Here is a 23,974-nt window from a genome sequence, read left to right on the forward strand (position 1 = left end):
GCTGCTTTGTTTTAATGAGGACCAGAAAGAGTGTGCATGTAGAGTGTGCTATTGAAATCGATTTTAAGACCTTTTTATTGGTTCATAAAGCATGAAATGTTTCTGTACTAAAAGGGCAAAAGTTTGATATAAGCCAGGCAAGACCTGGTAGCTGCACAGACACATTATAGATAAAACAACCAAGCAGAAATTGCTATATTGAATTCAAAGAAAGACAAAGAGGAACATGGCACGACAAACTTAATTTAGATTTTATCCTAATGTAGATGGACTGCACTGAATGTTGAGAGACTGCCTGACTGATTGGAGTAGTGTTGCCAGTTTTGACATTACTTCGGAACTACTAAGCATTATGAGATACAGTGTCTCTCTAAACTACTGATAGGTCTGTTAGGATGCAGACCTGGAAAGATGATAAGCAAAAAGGCCATTTTTCCTACACCCTGAGGCCTAGGAGACAGCTGCAGACTGCGACACTGAGGAGGGTCAGGTATATGATGCCCTGACCTCAAGGGGCCTGAGGAAGTGTTGGCATCTGGCCACAGTGACTGCAGGGTAATGAGAGAGCGTCTAGCTAGCCCTTCCTATATCTTGTAGTGGCCAGATCGCTATTCTTATCCACCCACTATCCCTCCATCCGGTTGAGCTTCAACAAGCTACTGAGAGCTGTAGTCATAGCAACGTGCAGGCCTGGCAATGCCCTTGGGGATCATTTCTTGACAGAATTCCTCGGTGTCCTCTCTAAAAGGTTGGCCCCTCTGCTGAATAGCTGTTTATCTTTGCAGATGTGCAAGCTTCAGTGTCCGCTGGCTACCTTCATCTCTCCGCTTCTGCTCTCTCCTGTTTTTTTCCTCGCTACTTTTGAATGCTAAAACTAATCTCTGAATTAAGTGAGGAATCTAAAGCTGTAAAATCTGTGTGGTATTCACAAAGCCATCGGCTGAAAACCAGATAGACGAGAACGTATTCCTTTGTCCCTGAGTTCATAGCAGTTACCTGCAGTTGTATAATAAAGTTATCGCTGGCAATGAGCAATTTTAGCTACAGCATAGACTCTTCTACAACAAATGTACAAGTGCAGGCCATTGTTTCCCTGCTTAGTTCACAGATCTTGCCTTTCACTGCACTGGAGGTGTTTCTGACATTTGCAGTGACACACATACCTGACAAACAGCCTGTCAGGATTCAAAAGAATGGGTATCCTTCTGGTAAGTGAAGAAGGAAGCTGTGAAATGTTAGAGGGACAGAGTAAAGAAGAATAACTGGGGAAAGAAGTGCACCATCAGAATCCACTGCCAAAGTCAAATGAGAAAATAACCGATCTCAATCAAAAATGGGTAATCTTCTTTTGGAGGCAGAACCAGCTGGTGCAGCGTCATTTGTCACCGCCGTGCACCTTTGATACAGACGGATGATCCCTTGTAAGTCAGCTGAATGTCGAAGACAGAAATTTTTTATTTGAATCTAATCTTTTTAAATTATTAGCATAATTGAAATTCAAAGCACATGCGGCGTAATGGATTGTTAGTCATGGACCGAGCGCAATATGAAGCCTATCTATGATACATCAACTCTCATCTGATACCATGACACAAGGTAGAGATCAGCAATGCATCAGTGGAACTGCAAATGAGCCGTGCTCCCTCATAAGCCACTGTTATCAGAAACAACAAGTGACAGGAATATGAATCTGGACTATTGACTAATGTGACTACTGACAGTTTGTTCTCTGCCTGTGGCACTCAGAAAGGTATTTGCTCTCAACAGTACCCCTGCATAATAATCCTGAGCAGTGCTGTCATGCTCTTTCTGTTTTGGGCCATCTGCAGCATTAACATTACAATCAGCGTCTCTCTCTCTCTCTTTAGCCAGCAGTCATCAGAGTCCTAGATCACAGATATGAGCATAAATATCTGGCTCTCTATCCCTCGCACAATAATTTCCATTTTTTCTGCTACAAACACAGGAACCCACATGCTACATTCACACTCAGTCTTTCAGTAATCTTGCTTTCGCTGCCTCCCACACAGGCATCTGCAAAAGAGCATGTGTGGTTCACAGGAGTAGTTTGGTCCACACTTGCAGAAACTGGCAGAATCAGAGACCTTAATGTGTTTCATCCTGTGTGTGCATTATGTTACCGTTCCTTGAAAAGTGCAGCTTTCCTGAAGGTGTGCCTCAAAGGGCAGGTACTTTTAACAAATATATTTTAGCGCCTACATTTTTACCTGCATCCCGCACATTCACTCAGTACAACAAACAACCTTAACCAAAGCCAAATGCAACTTGTCAGCTGTGGAAGATGTCTGGGATTGTAATCTTGAGTGTTATATTTTTCAGCTTCACATTTATGATTTTATTTTTCCCTGTAGCGGTGTTCCAAGATGTGCTTAGATAAGCTCAGCACATTAAAAAAAACAACAACAACAACAAAACAGTATTTTTGCTGCTGTCAAACCAGGAAACATTTTATTTCGGTTTCTCACATCCTCCCCTCTTGTTCCCCTTCTTTTGAGCAGGTGAATGATTGCCAAACAGAAAGCAGCCTTTGCAGTGCAAACCTGTCCCATGCTGCCCCGTCCTCTCAGGGGATGGCCAAGGTCCAGGATGGACACACGAACGCACGCAGGTACACGGTGCTCTTTTCGCACTAGTTTTTCTCGAAACAAAATGCACATTCATCACTGTCTCCATGTGCACTTGCCCCTTTTTATGTCTGAATGTCTGTGTTCTATATAGCACTGCAATGTTAGAGGAGAGCCAGGATGGTATGGACAGTGGTACCCTAAGTCCTGCCTCCGCTCGACAGGTCACCATCCAGCGCCACCCGACTCAAGGCTTCGGCTTCATTGCAGGCAGCCAGAGACCTGTCATTGTACGCTCCGTCTCTGCTGGTTAGTGTGCATGTATGTGAGAAAGCCAGCATTCAGATTTCAGGTTTCTCTATGCTGCATGCATACGGTATCCCGTTTCATTTGCAGACGGCCCCTCCTTTGGCAAGCTTCTTCCCGGAGACCAGATCTTGGCTATTAACGAGGAGACGGTGAGCGACGCGCCCCGAGAGAGAGTCATAGACCTTGTAAGGTAACATCCTTTACTGTCCCAGGAGGGAGGGGGGGTAGAGGGAGGAGGGAGGAGGGGGTGGCATCAGGGGCAGGTGATCAGCAGCGCAGGTGAAGGGGAGTAAAAGTGGTGAGTGTGAAAAGGAACAAAGTGTTTCTTATTGCTGGCGATGCGTTACATCAACCCAAACCTGCGGATGAGTCAGTCACTTTTGCAGCTGAAGAACGGCAAAGGAGACGGCAGCTATAAACTGGGGGCCTCCAAATACCGTGCAGTCCTTGGCATTTTCTAACCCACTCCGTTCTCTGTTGTTCCATAGACGCTGCAAAGACACGATAGTTCTCACTGTGCTGCAGCCCCATCAGGTAGTATGCTGGGAAAATCGCTTTCTTTCCTGTTCCTGTCTTTCAGGATTTCTCTTACTTCTCATCAGTCAATAATAAACACTTTCAGCCTGAATCTATACAGTACTCCCTCCTAACAGTACACACCAATGCAGTGCAGGCACACATTAGTATTCGCTGCCATGCTTTCCACACTAGAGTGATTTCTTTTTCTGGTCACCCCTCAGAAGAACTCTAAGTGAGCATATTAGCACCTACATGAGACCTTATTAAATAAAGACTCTTCTGTGTATGCATAGATAAATACAGAGAAAAAGGAAAAGCACCATTTTTCTAACCATCTGACTAAACTGGACATTGTTAGAAGGTGAAATCCTGACATTATGAAAGCACATGGAAGCTCATTATTCATGTACTGATAATACTAAGCGGTTAAAATTTTTATTTAGCTAAAAAAACCAACCAGTTTTAAATACTGAAAACGGGGTAAGGTTAATGTTAAAAGTTTGCACTTATCCAGTTGTCGCATTGCAGTAGCATTAGCCTGCTCTCCAATATGTCTCTTTAGCACTAGCAGTCGGGGGGCTTTTCTTTCATTTATGTCTCATCCTCTAAGCTGAGTTCCTCTCCCACTCTCTTCTCATCCTCAGTCACCTAAATCTGCCTTCATAAGTGCAGCCAAAAAGGCCCGCCTGCGAACAAACCCGCCCAAAGTGCGCTTCTCAGAGCAAGTGTCCATCAGCGACCCGGACTCAGTAAGTTCAACTTGTCGCGTTTCTACGTCGTGCACACACGCGCAAACACACGCCTCCTGTGCATTTCTCTTGGTTTGATCAGCAGCCACAAAAGCTTTCAAAAACCCTTAAGCATCCTCTCACCATCCTTTTAGGATGTTCAATCATCCTGTTTGTGTGTAGTGAGAAAGAGGCTGAGGCGTTGGAAAAAAAACCAACCTGTAGCCTCCCTCCCTGTAGCCATGTAAACAATCACAATGTGACTTTATTTGTTTTTTTGACCATTATAGTCCAACCTTTCAACTCAGCAGCATATGGTAAACCTCCCAAAATCTCACTCTACTAATCAACATCCACACGCTGCAGATACCACCTCCATTTGCAACAAAATGCTCCAGTAATAAAAGCATTTCTGTACAGTCCCCAGCAACATGTCAATCAAGAACACATTTAGGGAAAATTAGCCCACGCACTAAATAAGGTGAAAGCACAAACATAGCAGGAAACAGATAATCAATAAATAAAAAAATTCTGACAAAATTCTATTTTCCTTTTGTGTGAAGTTAATCGAAGAAGACAGAGAACACAATTGTTTAGTGCACGGACCACCAAATCACTGATCTTTGAATAAAGGCAAACGGCTCTTTTTTCAGTATCGATTTTACTATCTGCTCTAGACTTACAGTGTCAGCAATCTTCATCATGGACCCACAGGTTTCTTTTGCTAAACTTTAAGGTGCAGGACACAGGGAATGTACCATTTATGTAATAAAACCTATGACAGAGCACTTATGTGTGACACTTTTAGCAGTTCATTTATTCACAAAGGGTCACAACAGCAGGTCCCTCCACATGTTTGACACAGTTTTTTTGACAGATGCCCCTCCTAGGATTTTTTGTCTCTTCCCAGGATTGAACCAGGACTCGTAGGTGAATGTGTAAAGCACCAAACTATGGTAACTTTTTTTAGCCTATGGCTCCTAATGATAGGAGATCGGTGTGGACTACCTTGCTTGATGCACAATGAGACAAAAAGAGGGGCAATGACATAAATCTATAGTGTTGAGTTGTAATTTGCTTCTCTGGGCAGACTTTGCATATGACAAACTGGCTCCAAATCAGTGTCAACTAGAAAGGACAAAGGTGGTTGGCTTGTAATGGGAGCGATAGACCTGTTTATCTGAGTCGCTTAACCAGTGCACCCTGGCTTTAGTGCTGCAGTATGGAGGAAGATCTGTTCACTCGTAACTCAGACTTCAGTTTCTTCCAATCTGCACGGAGGAACAGCTTGTTGAGTCTTTTGAATACTTAAGTTCTCCAAAAACAGACTGCTTGGGCATCTGCTGTGGACACAGTTCTCCGCTTAAACTAAATGCTTTTTGTGAGACAGATACTGTTGCAGTGAAATCCACATCTCTCTGCCATGACAAGCAACTAATTTTCTTACAAACTTTGTCATATATATATTTATATATATATATACATATATATAAAGAGAAACAGGACAAGAAAAACAGAGCTGGATTTTGGGATGGAGGTTTATGGAGGATTTTATTTGGGCTGTGAGGCTGTTTCCTGCAGAATCATTATGGCTTATCACATTAAAACTGCCAACTTCATCTCATTGCACTACCTTCTTTTTTCTTGATCACAAGTGCAGCTCTTTGAAATTACACAATGACAACTTGAACATTTTTTTCTGAGCAAGACCTTTTTTGAAAAAGGTGATATTGAGGGAAGAGTGGCTGTCACATCACATTTTAGCAAAAAAAAGAAAAAAGAAGGAGAAGAAGCGAACTGCATATCGCAACTTTTCTTTTAATGTGTGCTTTAAGTCCAAACCAGTAACCTTGAATAGTGCTTGTCCTCTTATACTTTCCCTCACCCTACTCTGCAGTGAGTACTTCCACTCCCACCATCCAATTTTCTCTGCATGGCATACATATTGAATGGGTAGGCCAGAGAAACTGAATAGGCCTTTCTTTGATCATGATACAACGCATGGGTTCGGCATCGTAAGGCAGGCTCTGGAGGTTCCTTTTGAGGCTGTCCGGAGTTCAGTTAAGAATCACTCCATTGTTCTCATAAGGCCCCTTTGTTTCTTAGATCCTCCTCTTGCACTGCTTTTTATTATTGCCTTTCACCAACGAGTAAAGCTGATTGTGTTGATTTTTTTAAAGCAAAACTAGCTCACACATGCCTTTCCTGAGCTAAACACAGGACTTTCTTCTCTTTCAGACAATGCTCAAGGACGACTCTTTGCTACTCATACCAAATGTGTTGAAGGTGTTCTTGGAGAATGGACAGATCAAGTCGTTTACGTTCGATAGCCGTACCACTGTTCGGGTACGTACAGCCTACAGCTGAGCACAGGGGAAAGGGCAACAGGAATTACCACATGATTACAGCAATGACTTAGTGCCGCCATAATCATTACTTTTATTTGACTATGGGTTAAAACGGCTACTCGTGAAGTAGATGAAGACGTGAAGTGATCATTCGTGGTGATAAACTGCAGTCCTCCCTCTTTATTGTTTTGCTATAAAAAAGCTGGAAAATATAGTTGAAGTCAGACTAAAAGGGAAACGTATGATGGATGTACGTTCATCATACATACCCATCTCGTGTTTTTGTTTTTGCGTCTTTTCTTTTTTTTGGTGTCGACATAAATCCATTTTGTAGTAAATAAGTCGTTAAAGTACATTTTGGATCAGAATACAGAAAGACTATCAACACAATCAAATCGTCATAAGTAAATAAACAGTTTAACCACAAATCTGTCAAGCTAAGAGCCCTCAAAGTTGATCTAATTAATCGCTGTTTTCAGAAAACACAGAGAAAAAAAAACAGCTTTAATTCTATGAAACTTTTTTCCTGGCAGTTTCTGGAATGTAAAATCTCATTAAAGTGATTAAGGTCATAAAGCAACAAATGAATTCAGTCAGACAGAGGTCATTTCTGTCTCTATGTCAGCCTCTAAGATGAGTCTGACATCTCCGAGCAGACTCATTAAATGGACTCTATTAGATTTCACAAATCTCTCCTCTGCTCATGGAGGGTGAGAGAGGAAAGAAAAAGAAAACTCAGAAGCACTTTAAAGGAGAGACAGCGGAAGCTTTCTCCTGTCAGCCTAATTAAATGGAATTTCAGCATAATAAGAAAGCTCAGATCAATAATACAATACCGCAGATTTAATCAATGGTACAAGAGGATGCCTACTTGCTATTAGAGTCTCTGTCAACTAAAGAAGCTTCCCTGCGGTGTTTTCGGCTGCAGTCTGTGGGTCCTTCACTTGATAGTGTGGCTTCCCCCAAGCGTCATTTAATGCAAAGCACACAGATCAATAGTGTTAAAACTGCTTATCTTTTAGGGACAGCTATTGCTTGGAATACATCAGCACAAGTCAACTAACTTCTTGATAGGCAGCAAAACATTTAGTGTACTTGCTTTCTTTTGCAGTTGTTAATAAGAGTCCATATTAAAATTCATAGCCAAAATGCAGTAATATCACTACATTGGACTCCTTTTTTCATGTCCGTGCAACTTAGAGTGCGAAGAAATTATGAAAACTATCCTGAGGCATTGCCAGCAGTGAGGAATGATAAGCTATAAATGTCCCCTTAGATGGTATTTTCTGCATTTTAGAAAGATGATACAAGAAGCTCTACATCATTCATAGATACTGATCTGCACAGAGGTAAAATGTTTTCCCTGCACACTCCAACGTGCCGGCATTATTTTCCTAAATCGTTTGCACTCACTGTGCAGAATATAGAATATCTATAAAAGCTCTCTACTGCACTAAATGGCAAAACATAATATCAAAGCACAGAGACTTGAGTGAAAATACTCACTACAATGATATCAATGATAAAATGCACTGCATACACTTGAAGGGGGGTTTAAGGGTTCAAGGTGAAAGTAGCCTCAGTACAATGAATGTGCATATTTCTTGTAGCTTAATGTATTCTTACTGAGGCAGCGTATCCCAGTCTCTCATCTGCTTCCATCTCATTTCCTCCAGGATGTGATCTCCTCCCTGCAGGACCGTCTTTCACTGCGCTACATCGAGCACTTTGCGTTGGTGTTGGAGGCAGGTGGTCTGGACCAGAATCAGAAGTTGCATCTGTTGCAGGAGAACCAGCCACTGACACATGTAAGAAACCTAGAATGAAAAAATAAGACATGTCTAAAAAAAACTTTAAATTATATACATGCTATGTTAAAAGGGGATTTGCTGTTTTAAAAAATAACAACAGAACAAAAGCCTACCCACCAAAACCTTGCTGACATTGAAAAGTTTTTGAAAGATCGTCTTGGGTTGGTGCCTCAAAAGACATATAGAATGAGACGTCCCTTTATAGCTACATTTAAATGGACATGATAGGACATGTTCCCCTACCAATAAATCCAATATCCTCAGATAACCAGCAGATTAAAACACAGCCCTTGTTATTGAGAAGCAGTATTGCCTACTGCTACACTAACATGCTGTAGCAGCATGTAGGAACAGTAGCTCCAGAGGTTCTCACAAATGTTTTAGCAAAAACTGAAATTCAACAGACCAGGTAGCCTTTTTCCAGTCTTCTACTCATCAATTCTGGTGAGCCCATGCAAATTGTAGCTGCAGTTCCCTGTTCTTGACCGCACAAGTTTCAATAAGAGTGGCATTCTGCTGCTGTAGACAATCTGCTTCAAAGTTTGACATGTTGTTCATTCAGAGATGCTCTTCTGCACACCTTGGCTGTAAAAAATGGTTAAGTGAGATACTGTTGCCTTCCTATCAGCTGAAAGCCGTCCGGCCATTCTCCCCTGACCTCTTGGATCAACAAGCCACTTTTTCCAGGAGACCTGTTCTATATTTTCTCTTTTTTTGGATTATTCTCTGTACACCCTACAGATGGTTGTGTAGAAAACTCCCAGTAGATCTCAAACTCCAGTCCTCGAAGGCTGGTGTCCTGAAACTTTTCCATGTGTCCCTGTTGCAATACACCTGAATAAAATTATTATGTCAAGTATAGAACGAGTCCATGCAGAAGTGGCAACCCCTAACCCTACTCAAGTAAATTTAAGTAAATGTAAGTGTTGGAAAAATGTACTTCTAAAAGTACTTTAATTGCACCACGTTCCTTCACTCATAAGCTCCTGTAACATGAATCAAATGGCTGAATTTTCACCTCGGCATGCAGTCAAGTTCTATAGAGTCTTGCTAATGACCTACTTCTTGTGACACATGGAAAAGTTTCAGGACACCGGCCCTCAAGGACTGGAGTTTGAGACCCCTGCAGTAGATCATCAGTTTCTGAAATACTCAGATCACCCATCTGGCACCAATAACCATTCCACGTTTAAAGTCACTTAAATCACTATTTCTCCCTATTCTGATCCTCAGATTGATCATTAAACATTTCTTGCAGCACTACACCTTGACTAAAATGACACATAAACAGAACTCACTGTGAAATGCCAAGATAGTGCACATTGATGATGCATTCATGATGCATCAGTTTTCCCTCTTCACTTAAATGATACTGAAATGAATAAATAAAATATGAAATAAATGAAAATTATACTGTAATATGTGAATAAAATCAGAGTTATTTGGTATGTGGTTGATATGGTTGTATTCCCACAGGTGGTGCATAGAACCTATTTCCAAGGGATGAAGTGTCTGTTCCGCATTTGCTTCTTTCCCAAGGACCCTGCAGATCTGCTAAGAAGGGACCCCGCTGCATTTGAGTACCTTTATATACAGGTAAAGCATTGTATTAAAGAAAGATTAAAACAGATGTCATTCAGTCATGATACTTTTGAAGGCCTGTCTCCTCAAAGAGCTGTATGAGCCAAAGCAAACAGTTTTCTTGCAGTTGTTCTTTGGGAATATGAGGAAATCGAAACAAATCAATAATACATTTTAAAAACAGTTTGGAAAGAGCACTATACAGAGCATGTGTCATGATGTCCTCACAGAGTCGCAACGATGTCATCAAGGAGCGTTTTGGCATGGACTGGAAATCGGACGTCACATTACGATTGGCCGCACTTCATATTTACATCACTGTGTCCTCTGCAAGGCCCAATCAGAAGATCTCCCTCAAGCATGTCGAGTAAGTCCACAGAAAAGTGACGTTTTCAGAAATTATAGAGGGAAAAAAACTGATCTATTGCATTCTTAACCTCATTAACCATTTTGAGTCCCATAGTGACGTATGTTCATTCAACAATATTAAATGATTAATAATTAATCCCAGTAGTATTAAAAACTCAAATTACTTAAGGATCATTTTCTGCAGGTCATTATGAAAAAAAGAAAGCCATTGCTTTGTGAAATTACATCTCTCCCTCAATTTGCCCACTTATTCTTCGAAACCTCGACCTAGCAAGTAATTAGCTTCGACTATCACAACCACAGAAGCAGAACAGGTTCAATGTGCTTGTAATAGACTTAGGATAGCCATGTCAAACCAGGGCTGGTAGAAGATGTCAGCTAGGCTCACTACATCTTCCCATGGGAGGAAAGAAAACTTCTTTGTTCCTGCAGTTATGACATCTTTCTTGTACTCTTGCACGCCACTCTGTTTGTCTTTTGTGTACACTTCTGCCATCCTTCTCTGTGTTTTCTCCCTGTCACAGAAAAGAGTGGGGTCTAGAGCCTTTCCTTCCACTTACTCTACTTCCAACAGTAAAGGAGAAAAACGTGTGCAAATCCTTGTCTCAGTTGCTGAAGACGTACCAGCATCCACCACCATCGGGGAACAAGGTTTCTTCATTTAAAACATTTCATCAGTAAAAATTGTAACTATTTTAATGACTGCAATAGCTTGGATCTTGCTGGATGATTTTATATGTATATGCATGCAAATGCTCCATATTCTTGATTACTATTAATGCAAATCCAAAACCTCTGCTGGATCTTAGTTTATTGTATTCAATCTTTATGTCTGCTTGATAATCATTCCTTTCGACAAGCTCTTCATCCTTACAGATGTAACTGTTGCATAAGAGTTTATTAGCAAGAACTGTGGCTCAAGAGTGCCCCTAAGAGGCTGTATGGAGCACTAAAGGTGGACTGGTCTTTATTGAAAGATTCTTCTTTATCATTCTGTTGACAGGTCCCTCCACTGCAAGGAAAGCTGCAGTACATGCGTGTGCTCAATGACCTTCCACCTTTTGGTGGAATACTGTTCCATACTGTTGGACTGGTAATACATTTTTGGATCATTCATCTGTAAAATGTCCATCCAGCCATCATGGTAAAGTTGCTGTGTTCTTCTGTAGGAGGAGAAGCAATCAGCTACAACCCTGCTGGTGGGTCCTCGACATGGCATCAGTCACGTTATTGACCTGAAAAATAACCTCACAACGGTTTTGGCCGAGTTCAGTCGGGTGTCCAAGATCCAGCTCTACCGTGAGAGCCAGGGAGTGGCTCGTGTGGAGGTGACAATCCATGAGGCCAAGGTATTATTACAAAGTGCCAAAAGATTCATATTACAAAAGTTTAAAATTTAACTTCGGAAATGCTAAAATTGTTTAGTATAAACTGGTCAAGAGTTAAATTTGATAAGGTCTATGCTTGTCCCCTATTAAGTCTCCTAATTCTCTTTCATGACATTCCCTTACAGCCACTGGTCCTCCTTATGGAATGGCCTGATGCCAGTAACTTTGCGTGCCTCATCTCTGGTTACTTCAAGCTTTTTGTAGATCCTAAACGTACAATCTACTTTAGGACCCCGGGTCAGTCACAGCTGACCAAGGCAGGTATGTCACTTTTAACCTCTATTGTTCAACAAATGCCATGTTGATGCTGAACTACATGCCCACGCCCAAGTAAAAATTTCATTTTACAGAATACAACATTGTTTCCTTAAAAGTTTAAGTTGAACAACATCACACATTCAGAGTCGTATAAGTTTCTTTCTTCCAGTTTCGTATTAGACACTGCATGTTAGGAAATTGGCAGTCTTCATTATCTGTTCAGTCTTCATGGACATTGATGGACGCTGCTTGAAATCATTACCTGATTATCCAGGGTATCCTGGAAATCTCATCCCATGGCGCCCTCTGCTGTCTCTCTTCCCATCTCCATCTTGACTCATTTGGAAAAAAAGTAGTCCATATTTCACTTTTACACAAAATATTAACTGAAACTGATTAACTGAAATGTATCTTTGCTGTAATCATAAACATTTGCTGTCCAGACATGAACAGATCTGCTTCCATCTGCTGTATCAACCTTTAGTCTACATCAAAGAAGAACAGTACCATTCTATCATCACATCCCACCAGAATCTAACCTTCTAACTTCAAACAAACTTCAACGCTCAATTTTCATTTTTGAAATAAATAATCCCCATGTGACCACCAGCTGTCGCCTGCTTTTCCATCTGGATCTTCTCTGTCCCCATTAGTTTTTAACTCCTCAAACTCTCCACTCCTCTGACAATTCTATCCTCAGATTACAGAAGTTCCTACCATGCACACCCACGCTCTGGGGCAGCCAGCTTGCCAAGTGGAGGGCGACGAGGAGACGAGAGGGAAAGCTCGCACAGGGAGTCAGGGTCTTCAAGGGCCGTGGTTCCTGCAGAACCTCAGCATCTAGGCCTGTGTCATGTCCACCTTCGAGAACAACAACAATTTCAGGATCTCCAAACACATGCCGAAGCAGAACTCGACATCAATGAGAACTTTATTTCACAGGAGCCGCCCGGACGGCCCCGCACAAAGTCAGATCCCACCCAGCAAAGTACAGAGGAAATAGCCGGAGTTTTAGAAAGCCCAGCAGTGGAGAATGCAGGATTTAGAATCCGAGCACAAACAATGGGTCAGTCCCAGAAAACTTCACGATACTTCTGTGACTCCTGCAAAGCCAGGCTTAGGGCAGAGGGTCTCTCACCTGCAATGAACAGCAGTGGGAGCTCTGGGAAACACTGCTCCAGTACTTGTGCCTCTCGAGATGGAGGAGCTGTTGACCTGACAGCTCTACCACCACCACCTGGGAATGAAGAAGAGGACGAAGAAGAGGCAGATGGCGGTGGAGAGAAGCTGCAACCACCACCACCTGCCATTGCTGCCCCACCACCTGGCTTCAGGGACAACAGTTCTGATGAGGATGACCCAAAGAGAGGGAGGAAGGCTCGTACCAGTGCCAGCACCACGGTCGCCTCTGGAAAGCTGTCCCAAGCAAAGGAAGATGTGCCTGTGACACTTATTGATAACGTGGCCACAAGAACGGTCCGAGATCATGCCCAGGAGCTTGATGACGCTCTGGTGTCCACCTTACAGGCACTTGAAGCTTTGGCTGCCTCTGAGGATTACCCCCATCACCCTCAACAGCCAACACAGACTGCAGGTCAACAACCTCAGTCATGCCACTGTTCTCAAAATACACATGTACAAAACAGGCCATGGATTATGTACTGCCAGTCTACAGTATTACCATACATTTGCAATACATCATTTTAGTTAATTAATATCCAAACTAGAAAGATATTTAAATTAAGCTTAAAATAATATTGTCAATCATCTGAAAAATAGCAGATTTTGCATGAATAAGGAATCAATAGCTGCCTATTACACAAAGTCGTGCGCCTAAAAAAACAAGCCAACCAAATTTTTATATCTGCCTAAAATAGAGGCACTTACACTCATAGAGCTCTGCACACGAAACCCACAGTACTCTTGTGTCTTGTGTGGAAAACCCATTGATGCATAAAATTATCTGAAGAGAGGCAATAGATTTGATCCCGACTGATTTTCAGTTTCATTATCACAATTTTATCAGTCAGCTGGAAATATCAGTTTCCACAGAACACTATGTAAATGTTCTCTTTTTTTAATTTCTTGTGTTATTCTAACATTATACTGTGTTGCTCTCCTCTTCAGGCCTGATTGTCTTAGCTGCTATTACACCTGAGTCATCACTGGACTCAGGCCATGAGACCAACTCTTCTGAATTGACAGACGTTTCTGAGATGGTGTCGGCTATGAAACAGAACCAGAACCAGGCCTACCTGCTGGCTCACCATATCAACAAGGATCGAATCCTCTGCCGCCGTGACTTTCCCCTGGCAATCCCCGGCTGCACTGCAAAGACCATAGGGACTGGGGCCTTCTCCGTGGGTCAGATTCGTGCTGGCTGTCCACCCAAGCAAGTAATCCTGAGCAAGACTGTTCCCTTTAAAGTCAGCCCAAGCCAGGACTCTGCGGTTCTCAGTGTTGTGACGGAACAGGCGGGCAATCATGAAACTACTCAGATTGAACCGAAAGGGGAATTAAAAGCAACCACCAAAGCAAACACCCCAGAGCCCCCTTCTAAACCACCTGTGGAACTTAAGGCTTCCGAAGCTTCACACACAGAGCAAGTCAGCAAAGATCAAAAGTTAGTAAATTCTTCTGGGGAGACAGTGAGAGAAAATCTCTCTGATGGTATAAAGGGGAAGACAGCAGCACCTCTCATTACAGACCCTACAAACAAAGCCTTACCTAGTCTCTTGTCTGTGGATAGAACTGCCACTGCCAAGATTTCCCCTTCTAATATGTGCCAAGATGCCGAGACTGCCTCTAGTGAGACCATGAAGCCTTCAGCCTCTACAGAACTTCTGCCAGTTGATGACCTTTTCTGTACTTGTCCAGTACAACAGGAGTCTACATCTCAACTAAGACTAAAAGACCCACAGGTTCAGAAAATAGTCGTGTTTCAATCCTCGTCTCCCACAGATGATGAGCGCCTTCGAGCCAAAGGTCTCCAGCTGGCTAACAACAAAGAAAATGCAGCGAAAGTAGGACCAGAACCTAATTTGGCAAAACCCAGCCCACAAATACAAACCAAGTATTCCCCTCGTTTGCCTCCAAAAGCAGAGAGAAAAGAAACAGCTGAAAGCAAGACGGAGGGTGCCCAGGGCAAATTACAACCTGAGCTGCAGAAATGCCCAGTGAAATCCTTACCTATTTTAGATGATCCAACAACCCCTAGTCACTCTGTAGATAAAGTCTCCACTCTCCCTGCCAGAGATTCAAAGAAACAGAGCAGCGGTAAGGGGAAGTCCCAGCGCAGTGCTCCCTTCTTGAGCTTTAGAAATCTTCTTTCAGCCACATTTCCAGCGAGAATGCGAAGAGAAACAGATGAGCGACGGGCTCAGCTGCAGAAAGTTCGCCAGTATGAGCTAGAGTTTTTAGAGGAGCTGCTGAAACCAAAGTCATCGCAGGGAGAATTTATGCCCCAAGGTTCCTCACCCGTACCCTCAGGAACTCCTTGTTCCTGTCAGCTCCGTTCCAGTCCAGTCCTTAAGGCACCAGGGATCTCCAGGGAGCAGCGACGCAGTTGTGACTGCAAGCGAATGTGTAGGGGCATGCGACTACCAGACACACCGGTTGGCTCTACAACAGAGACTCAAAACAGAGGCAGAGAGAGAACTGTCTCGAAGACCCCTCCAGCAGTCTCCAAAGCCCCTCACACCCAAGGTGCTACGAGGAGACCTCAGACTTTGGAGATCAAAACCACACGAATACGATCTACAAGTCTTGAGTCGAGAGAGCCAAGAGGAGAACATGGCTCCTGCTTGCCCACCTGTACTTCTCAAACAGATTGCATGGGAGCGCCACAGTATAAGAAGCTTCAGAGGCGATACAGCATTGGAGAACTGGACAACAGCACTAGCACACCTGTGTATGCTGAGGTGAAACCCAAAGCAAAAAGTCTCGAGAAGGAGATGGAGAGGGTGAGAGCCACAGGGCTGAGGCTCCCCACCCCAGTAGAGCCAGTCCACACTCAGTCCCACCAGGAGGGGAAAGGGAAAAAGGGTGTGTTTTTCATTCAGGGAGAGGAACTACTGCGTGAAAACAAAGAAGGGACTGGAGAGGTGTTGCTGACCATACCTAGCGAAGACAGTGATGACAAAGACAAATGCTGCTCATTCTGTTTTTGCTACAGGAAGTGTGAGGCTGCAGATGAAAGCAGCGAGAAAGATGAACTTTCATACTCAATACCCCTTCAGGTCCTTCCAGGCATGGAGCTGGACTCACGTACCTTTCCTGTCGTAAGCAAAACCCTCCAGGTTCTTAATGCCGAGGACTGCAGCGGGGACGAAGAAGAGGTGGAAGAGGAGGAACCTCAGACACAGGAGATTGACCTGAGAGCCTGCGGTACACTGGAGGGGAGCCTAGCTCGGGTGCAGGCTTTACAAGGGAAAACATTTAGCTTGCCCGATGGTTTTCTAAATGCTCAATTGGATGCTAATGAGTTGTTGGCTATCCTGCGTCACTGTGCTAACACCCCACAAGCTGAGGGTGAGGCTCGCCTTCAACCTTCACGGATTACAGAGTATAAACAGGAGCTGGCAGTGCGCTTCAAAGAATTCAGAGCATCTTGTCGGAGAGTGGCGAGCGTTGAAAAAAGTCCAACACGCATGCTCGCTGTTGTCACGGCTAGCTTTCAAGTGTTGTGTGAACTAACTCAGACTTTCATCAAACTGGTCAGAGGGGTTCGTTCAGAAGCCCAAAGGCTGCAGCTGTTGAGGAAAGTCGAGGAAGTTGCCATCAATTACACTTTGCTGTTGCGTGCAGCAGAAGAGTCAATGGGGCACTCAAGCAGCTTACCGACAAAAACAGTGAGCCCCCAAGTTTCCTCCAACGCCAATAACATGAGCTCCCTCACTCGACCCATCAAAACTCTGCCTTTGCAGTAAGATGAAATTAGAACAGTCCCAAATATGGGTGGCAACTCTATCCAAATTCATTGTTTATTTATTTATTGTTTACATTTTTTACAAGATGTGCAATGAATCATCTAAGTAAAAATTGCAATGCAACTGTTCCATCACATGTTTACAGGCCCTGAGGTAGCCTCGTGGATCTTATTATGAAGTAGAAAGATACACCAAACTAATGCACAATGGAATAAGAACCCTACACAGACTGGGTGATACAGGGCTAATCACCTCATATCAATATTCACAATATACATAAATGATTATAGTATAATATTTTATATGTAATGTATATTTGAGTTGTGTCTACCTAGCAAATAATATAAAGTTTTGTGAAGAAAAAAGGTGAAGAATATATTTGAAATGTATTGAAACAAGAGAACTATTAAAATTATAACACATCAGAAATAAATGTATGCTTTGGACAAAAATATTTCAGAAATCTCGTCAAGTATAGCGACTTCTGTAAAGTACGTAGTCCAAAGGGTTGGCTGGTTGGTTAGATGGTGTTAGATGGTGTTTGTGTTTATTGAATTTTCTGTTGTAATGCAAACTGGTCTCTACTAGCTATGTTGACAGTGTGAAATACTGATACAAGAGTCAAAATGTAAGTGACAGTGTTGGAAAATGAAAAGCACTCAAAGACAAGTATAAATATTTAACTATACTGATAAACACATGCCCTTTCTCTCACTATAAAGGTGCAGGTATGAAACACACCTGCTCAGGGCAGAAAATGTAGCATAGATTCAAGTCACAATCTTATTCACGGTACAGTAATGAGTGTTGTTACCTCATTCTGCTGCAGAGAAGGCATACCCACAATGTACTTAGTAACACAGACTGTATTTTACGCCACCACTAATCCATAGCTCACTTGCACCGCACCAATTGTTAACAATAGTTTATACACACCCACCTGCAAGTGAGTAGGCTTATCCTTAGGACTTTGCACAACCTCTGAAACTAGTTCTGAAGTTGAACTGTATCTTTTAATGTTTGATTCGCTGTTTTCAAGAGAGTTAACGCCACTATTTTTTTCACAATTCATCTCCTAAAAGTGAATGCTGATCAATTTAAAAAGATTCCCCTGTTTTTATTTACGTTTTCAGAAACAATATAAACAAATTTGCTTTCTATGTGCTGTTACACATTGTGCAATCTAGCAAATATATAAGAACACATAAAGTAGTTTTCTATGTATTTTAATAAAACTAACACATCATTTCCTGTCTGAAATCTTCTTTGTGTCTCATCCTCTTGTTATTCCTGCAAATTACAGCGAGAGCCTTTAGAAGTTATGCCAGCCTAATGTGTGTAGTGGATGTGCTATTAAAAGAAAGTGCTGTGAAACCGTTTAACAATTATCAGAGGCAATTGGGCCAAATAACAACAATACACAGGAAATGCTGTTTTGAGTGAAAATAAGATTGACCAGTCAGTTTGGACATACAGTAATGTTTTACTCCAATTAACATAAATTTGAATGTTTATAAAATGTTATATAGTCATGTAAAAAAGGAAGTAGTCCCCCTTTTAAATCTAATGGTTTGCATAATTTCAGAAATCATCTGGTCCACAAAAGGTCCTAAAATTAACTGCAAACATGGTGCACTGGATCATAACAACACATGATCCAGTGCACCATGTCATTATTTTTTTTTGTTGTTGTTGTTTTTACAAAAATTAAGCCTAACTGTAGAAGCAGTGTCTGAAAAACCTAATAACACCCTGTGAATCAGTAGCTTGCAGAACCACCTTTAACAGGAATAACTTGAAGTGATCATTTTCTGTTTGACTTATTCATGAATCCCATTGTTGTGGAGGAATTTTGGCCCACACTTCTTTACAAAGTTGCTTATGTAAAGTGGAGTTTACATTTGTTTATGCACAGCACAGCATTTGAATCCGATTGAGGTTTGGACTTTGACTGGGCCATTGCAACACCTTGATTCTTTTCATTTTCAGACATTCTGTAGATTTGCTGCTGTGTTTGAGATCAGTGTCATGATGCACAGCTCAATGTAGCCATCAGACAGATGGCCTTACATGTGACTCTAGAATGTTTTGATAGATGAGTTCATGGTTGACTTAATGACTCCCAGGTCCTGTGGCTGCAAAACCTGTCCTGTTTATGCTGGTATGTTGCTTTTGGCTTTCACCACTGTGAATTATGGAGAGACAGACTTCAAGAAATCTTGTGGTTTTTTCAGATGCTGTCATGTTTTCTTTAGAGAGAAGAGTCTCCTGGTAACCTTTCCAAACAAGACTTAGTTGTTTAGTTTTTTTTTATAATTGAACTGTCATGAAGTTTAAAATTTAACATGCTAACTGAGCCCAGTAAAAACTGAGATGTAGCTCTTGGGGTTTTTTGCAGTTTCTCTGAGCATTGCACGGTGTGACCTTTGAATTTGCTGGGATGTCCACTCCTTGGCAGATTGGCAGCTTTCTTGAATGTTTTCCACTTTTGAATAATTTAGTGATAGCCTTCAAATTATTTGGAAATGGCATTTTAACCCTTCCCAGAGTGATGGGTAGCACTAATTGCTTCTGTAAAATCATTGTTGATTCCTTTCCTCACAAACCTGAATCTTGCAGATGAGCTCTGTCAAAATATCTGCTTTTACAGAGGTGCACACACTTGCTTAATAGATTATCAGTTTACCAAGTATATCTAATTAGCAGCCCATAGCTGCTGCTTACATTTGTGGTTTCTATAGAAGCAGGAAGGGTGTACATAATTTTTCACATGCTGCTTCTGCATTTGGCTTAATTTTTTATTTTTTTGAATAAATAAACAAACTAATATTTCATGTGTCAAGTACCCTTATGAAGATACCAAGGCCAAAACATTAACATATTTGTTGGCAAGGCAAAATAAATTGTGAAATTAAGAGTTGTCAACTATTTACCTTAAGTTTTGTGCTAGTGCTAACTTATCCCCCCAGGAACTCGACATTGAACTTAAATTATTTTTGTTTAGTACCACTGAGTTGTATTTACCTAACTTTATCACCTGGTAAGGACCCGATGATTTTTTTTATCATGTACTAATAAGTAAATCTTAGAACAGAAAGAGGGTGTGCTCTCTTTTTTACATAACTATAAATTATGAAAACATCTGTGACAACACTGCTTGTAAGGATGCTGAATGTCAAACAGTAAACATGCTGCATATAACTAACTTACAAATGTTCAATATTTTAGCATTTACATTTAATTTAAGCACACCTTAAAAAACTGAAATTATATCAAATTGTTTCTTTAAACAATCTCTTTTATTCAATTCTTTTTTTCAAATAGATTAAATCTTTGATTACAGAAATATACCTCTGAGTGATTCTACATTATCCTCATAGCATAAATAATCATCAGTAACAGCAAATATGGCACTTATTACACCTATACTGTGATATACATTTTCTATGAGAGTTATACCTTCAGTACGAAGGCCATTGGCACTGGTGTCTTGGTTTTAATGAGCACTTTCTTCTAAAAGTTTTTCCTGTTGATGTGTCATTTCCATAACCATAAGCAGTGTTTTCTTCTTCACTGTACTGCATGTTTCCCTTTACGTATTAGACTTTCAGGGGCAGACACTTTGACCGTTGAAGGTAATGATACTATTTGTATAGATCATTTTCCACTTCTAAAGTGGAAAAAAGATGCAAAGCTGAAATGGTATGGTGGCAATATATTAATGTTTTGAAAATGATATTGAGTATGGAGATGTATAATTTTACAGTGAAAATGTACATAATAAGATGATTCACTAAAAAAAAAGAAGAAACACACACTTTTAAAGCATCTCTAGTATTCAGATTTATCCTACACTATTTTGTAAATAGGACAAGACAAGACATATCTGTATGGTAATTATTTATAGTAGTAATGTAACATAGTGACTAATAGCAAAACATATATTTTAAAGACTATATTATGAGTATAAAGCATGGGACATGTTTATTTTTATAATCAAAAATATTAGACAATGTTCCCTCATCAGCACATTTCCACATTATAATAAACATTCTCTGTGGTTGTCATTGTTCCAGTTGCTTTGCTTAAACTGTGTGGATTAGTCTGTGCTTCATTCATACGAAGAGCTCACCCTGATTGATCCATTGTTTCTTTATGTGCACCTATTCATTCCTGTCTTTATTTACTGTCAATGATCTTGTCGTCAGTGTGGTCTTCTGTCTGTGTACAAGTTAACCCATGTTTTAAGAGCAATAAAGCATATTATATAAACTCTTTCAGAGAATTTGACAATGACATTGCACGCACTAAAGTCGAGCTAATGCCAGGGTGTCCATTTAGATGACTTCGAGCATGTAAGCCATGTGAAAGACTACCAGGAAAGTTTCTTGCTGCTGTCTTACTGCCTTTGGCTAAAAACTGATGTTGACTTAGCAGTGCAAACGGCACTGACTTGGCACAATACTAACTACTGACATGGCTATGACATTGCATATATTTTCCTGTGCTGTGCTTAATTCTAAATATTCCAAATCACATCAGACCACAACCAGATTAGCCAAAACAATGCAGTAAGATTATGGAAGTTACAAAAGTGCCAATAATTTAAAGATAAAAACAACAGCAACAGTAACTTTCAGTGGAAGTAACAAAGCCGAGTTCCAGGAAAGAGGTGTAGTTTGTTAGCCCTGAGATGAATTGTACCAAAAAGCTAATGCAAAATTAAATCAACAGACACTACTTTCACCTTTACATTGTGCTACATTCCTGTTAAAAGGTATTTGCAGACAAATGAGGTGTTTATTCACCTAAAGTCTTCCTCTCCATTACTGCGATCGCTCCGCTCTTCCCTCCTACATTTTTTTGTGCAGCACAAGTATTGCCCCTTCGGAAAAATAAATGCATGAGTAGATAACATATCATTTATCCAGAGTCTCAGCCATTTTCCTGAAGCCTCTGTTACCCAGCATGTATAGTGGACACATACCTTTAGCCAGATGAAATGTGATTGCGTGGGTGATTGTAGTATGTTTGCGAGCTTTAAGGATAAGTTTACGTGGCGTGCAGTCTCACTTTCATGGACATCAGGGTAATGCTGGACAATTTTCATTAGCGACCATTGCCTTGTTGTTCTTGGTCTTCATGCATTCAGCATACTGCAGTTTGTGGTGTGTTTTGAGACACTCTTCTTGGTTATCGTCACTTGCTTAAATCTGAGTTGATGATGATCCACTTTGAAGGACAAGCCTTTTACCTTCTGCCAGACTTGCCCAGGAAACTTCAGCACACATGCAGACACGTGGACGTACACTGATTTAGGGAGTGCTTGATTTGCTTTGCGTGCTATTCGCAGAGTACACATTTATCCATCTGGCTACACAAAAACACAGCTTTACGAAATCCTGAGTTTCATTTCCTTATTTATACGGTCAAAGTAAAGCACATAACAGAATATATGTACAGACTCATGTATCTGAAAACATGAAATAGCAGTTTGTTATATAGCACTTTTATAATCAGGCATTGATGAAAGGACATGGACGTCATCAGTAGACACAGTGGGTTTAATTTCAGCTCAGAATAACATATATATTCTACATCTTTCTAATACTGTGACTCTGTGGACAATAAGGCAGCTGTCAGACAGTTTCTCTGATACGTTTGCCTTCTGTTACTCTGTTTAAATAAAATTACTGTATGGTATTGAGCTCCAATGATCTAATCAAACCATGGGTAAAATTTATTTAGTTCCAAACTTTAGAAAAAAAAAGTGTTTTTCCAAGTCATCTTTACCCACATATATAGCAATTACATTTATATGGCTGTTAAATCTAAACACATAAACATACCGATCATTGATAGAGTTCTTTGTATTGTTAAGCAGTCACACTGATGGAGAAATGTGTGTCACACTATCTTTAATATTATTTAAGTGAATATGATGCTGAAAAAACTTTAAGGTTTTAAAACAAAAATAATTCTAGTTTAAAGTGAGTAAAGCAACAGTTAACTCAAGGCACTTTACATTGTAAGATAAACACCCCACAATGATACAGAGAAGAACCCAACAATAAGATGACCCTGAGAGAAAGCACTTGGTGATAGTGGGAATGAGAAACTCCCATTGAACAGGAAGAAACCTACGACAGAACCAGGCTCACAGGAGGCAGCCATCTGCCACGACCCGTTATGGATGAAGTCAGTAAATCTATGAGATATTTTAAAAGGTATACAACATCTGAAAAGTCCTCTGAAAATCACCTAAAAGTCTTACTGGGTTTAAATTAAATTACAGGTCTATAGTGTCTTATTTGTTTGATTAATATTATTTAAATTTATTTTTTTAATAATCTGCATTTTTCTGGGTGAGCTGAATAAGTAGATTTAAAAATACCTTTGATTATGTATTTATGAAAATTTAGCCGATCCAATGATTCTTTTCTCTCCTGTTTTTTTTTGTTTGTTTGTTTTTATAGATACATGTCATGTGATAGACAGTGCTATTTCTGGTCTGCTGGACTGAAACTGAGTCTCTTCCCTTTATTATTCCATTGCCATGGTGAAACCTGTTAATCTCAAGGTAAACTTGAATTAGCTCTGATCAGCTTTTCTGGAATTAAAGACTCGGAGTTACCCATGTGTTACATCCTGTGAGGCTGTGGGAGTGTGTGAGCGTGGTGTTGTCTTCTACTCTCCTCCTCCTTCTTTCTTGCCCCATGGGAAAGCGCGAGGTGATGAAGAAGGAAGTCAGTTATTTAGTAGACAACGGTTTGGCACAACCAAGCCACAGCCCTTGGAGCTCCCCGTGTTTGCCAGACTTAATCAACTTGGGGATTAAATTAAACTGAAACTAAGAGTTTGATGAGCCTCCTGTCTAAAACAACGATGACTTCACACACCAGTCAAGCCCCAACATAAAAAACACTGTTGTACTCACAATAGAACTGTTCACAACTGTTCAGAGCATGACTACAGTCCCCTTTGTGTGAGGTTCTGATTTTCTCAAACACTATTTACTCGGATGCTTAACGGACTGAGCCATTGTTAATTCCACCTGTACCGACTTTCAATCAGACAGCAAAAATATTATTACAGTACAGAAACTGGATTCAAATTCACACAAAAATCCCACAAGGTTGCTTTTTTAACC

At 40.9% G+C, this 23,974-nt stretch overlaps 1 protein-coding gene across 5 annotated transcripts in view; it reads left to right on the forward strand.

The window, feature by feature from the left end:
• The window catches only part of frmpd3 (FERM and PDZ domain containing 3), an 86,323-nt gene extending 68,239 nt beyond the window's left edge, over positions 1 to 18,084 (forward strand). For 3 of the 5 annotated variants that reach the window (XM_019367624.2, XM_025897288.1, XM_025897290.1), the window contains 15 exons: positions 2,520 to 2,629; positions 2,740 to 2,894; positions 2,982 to 3,084; positions 3,383 to 3,428; positions 4,058 to 4,162; positions 6,380 to 6,487; positions 8,166 to 8,297; positions 9,777 to 9,896; positions 10,112 to 10,248; positions 10,775 to 10,901; positions 11,254 to 11,343; positions 11,420 to 11,599; positions 11,764 to 11,899; positions 12,597 to 13,490; positions 14,024 to 18,084. In XM_019367624.2, the coding sequence (XP_019223169.1) occupies positions 2,592 to 2,629; positions 2,740 to 2,894; positions 2,982 to 3,084; positions 3,383 to 3,428; positions 4,058 to 4,162; positions 6,380 to 6,487; positions 8,166 to 8,297; positions 9,777 to 9,896; positions 10,112 to 10,248; positions 10,775 to 10,901; positions 11,254 to 11,343; positions 11,420 to 11,599; positions 11,764 to 11,899; positions 12,597 to 13,490; positions 14,024 to 16,824 (5,172 nt within the window). In that variant the 5' untranslated portion in view covers positions 2,520 to 2,591 and the 3' untranslated portion in view covers positions 16,825 to 18,084. Of the gene's footprint in view, positions 1 to 2,519; positions 2,630 to 2,739; positions 2,895 to 2,981; positions 3,085 to 3,382; positions 3,429 to 4,057; positions 4,163 to 6,379; positions 6,488 to 8,165; positions 8,298 to 9,776; positions 9,897 to 10,111; positions 10,249 to 10,774; positions 10,902 to 11,253; positions 11,344 to 11,419; positions 11,600 to 11,763; positions 11,900 to 12,596; positions 13,491 to 14,023 lie in introns of those variants that run through there. The other 2 variants (XM_025897291.1, XM_019367627.2) reach the window with 2 other exon arrangements.
• Positions 18,085 to 23,974: the final 5,890 nt, after the last annotated feature.

Source organism: Oreochromis niloticus, linkage group LG2 (genome assembly GCF_001858045.2).
Source record: "Oreochromis niloticus isolate F11D_XX linkage group LG2, O_niloticus_UMD_NMBU, whole genome shotgun sequence".
Classification (NCBI taxonomy): domain Eukaryota; kingdom Metazoa; phylum Chordata; class Actinopteri; order Cichliformes; family Cichlidae; genus Oreochromis; species Oreochromis niloticus.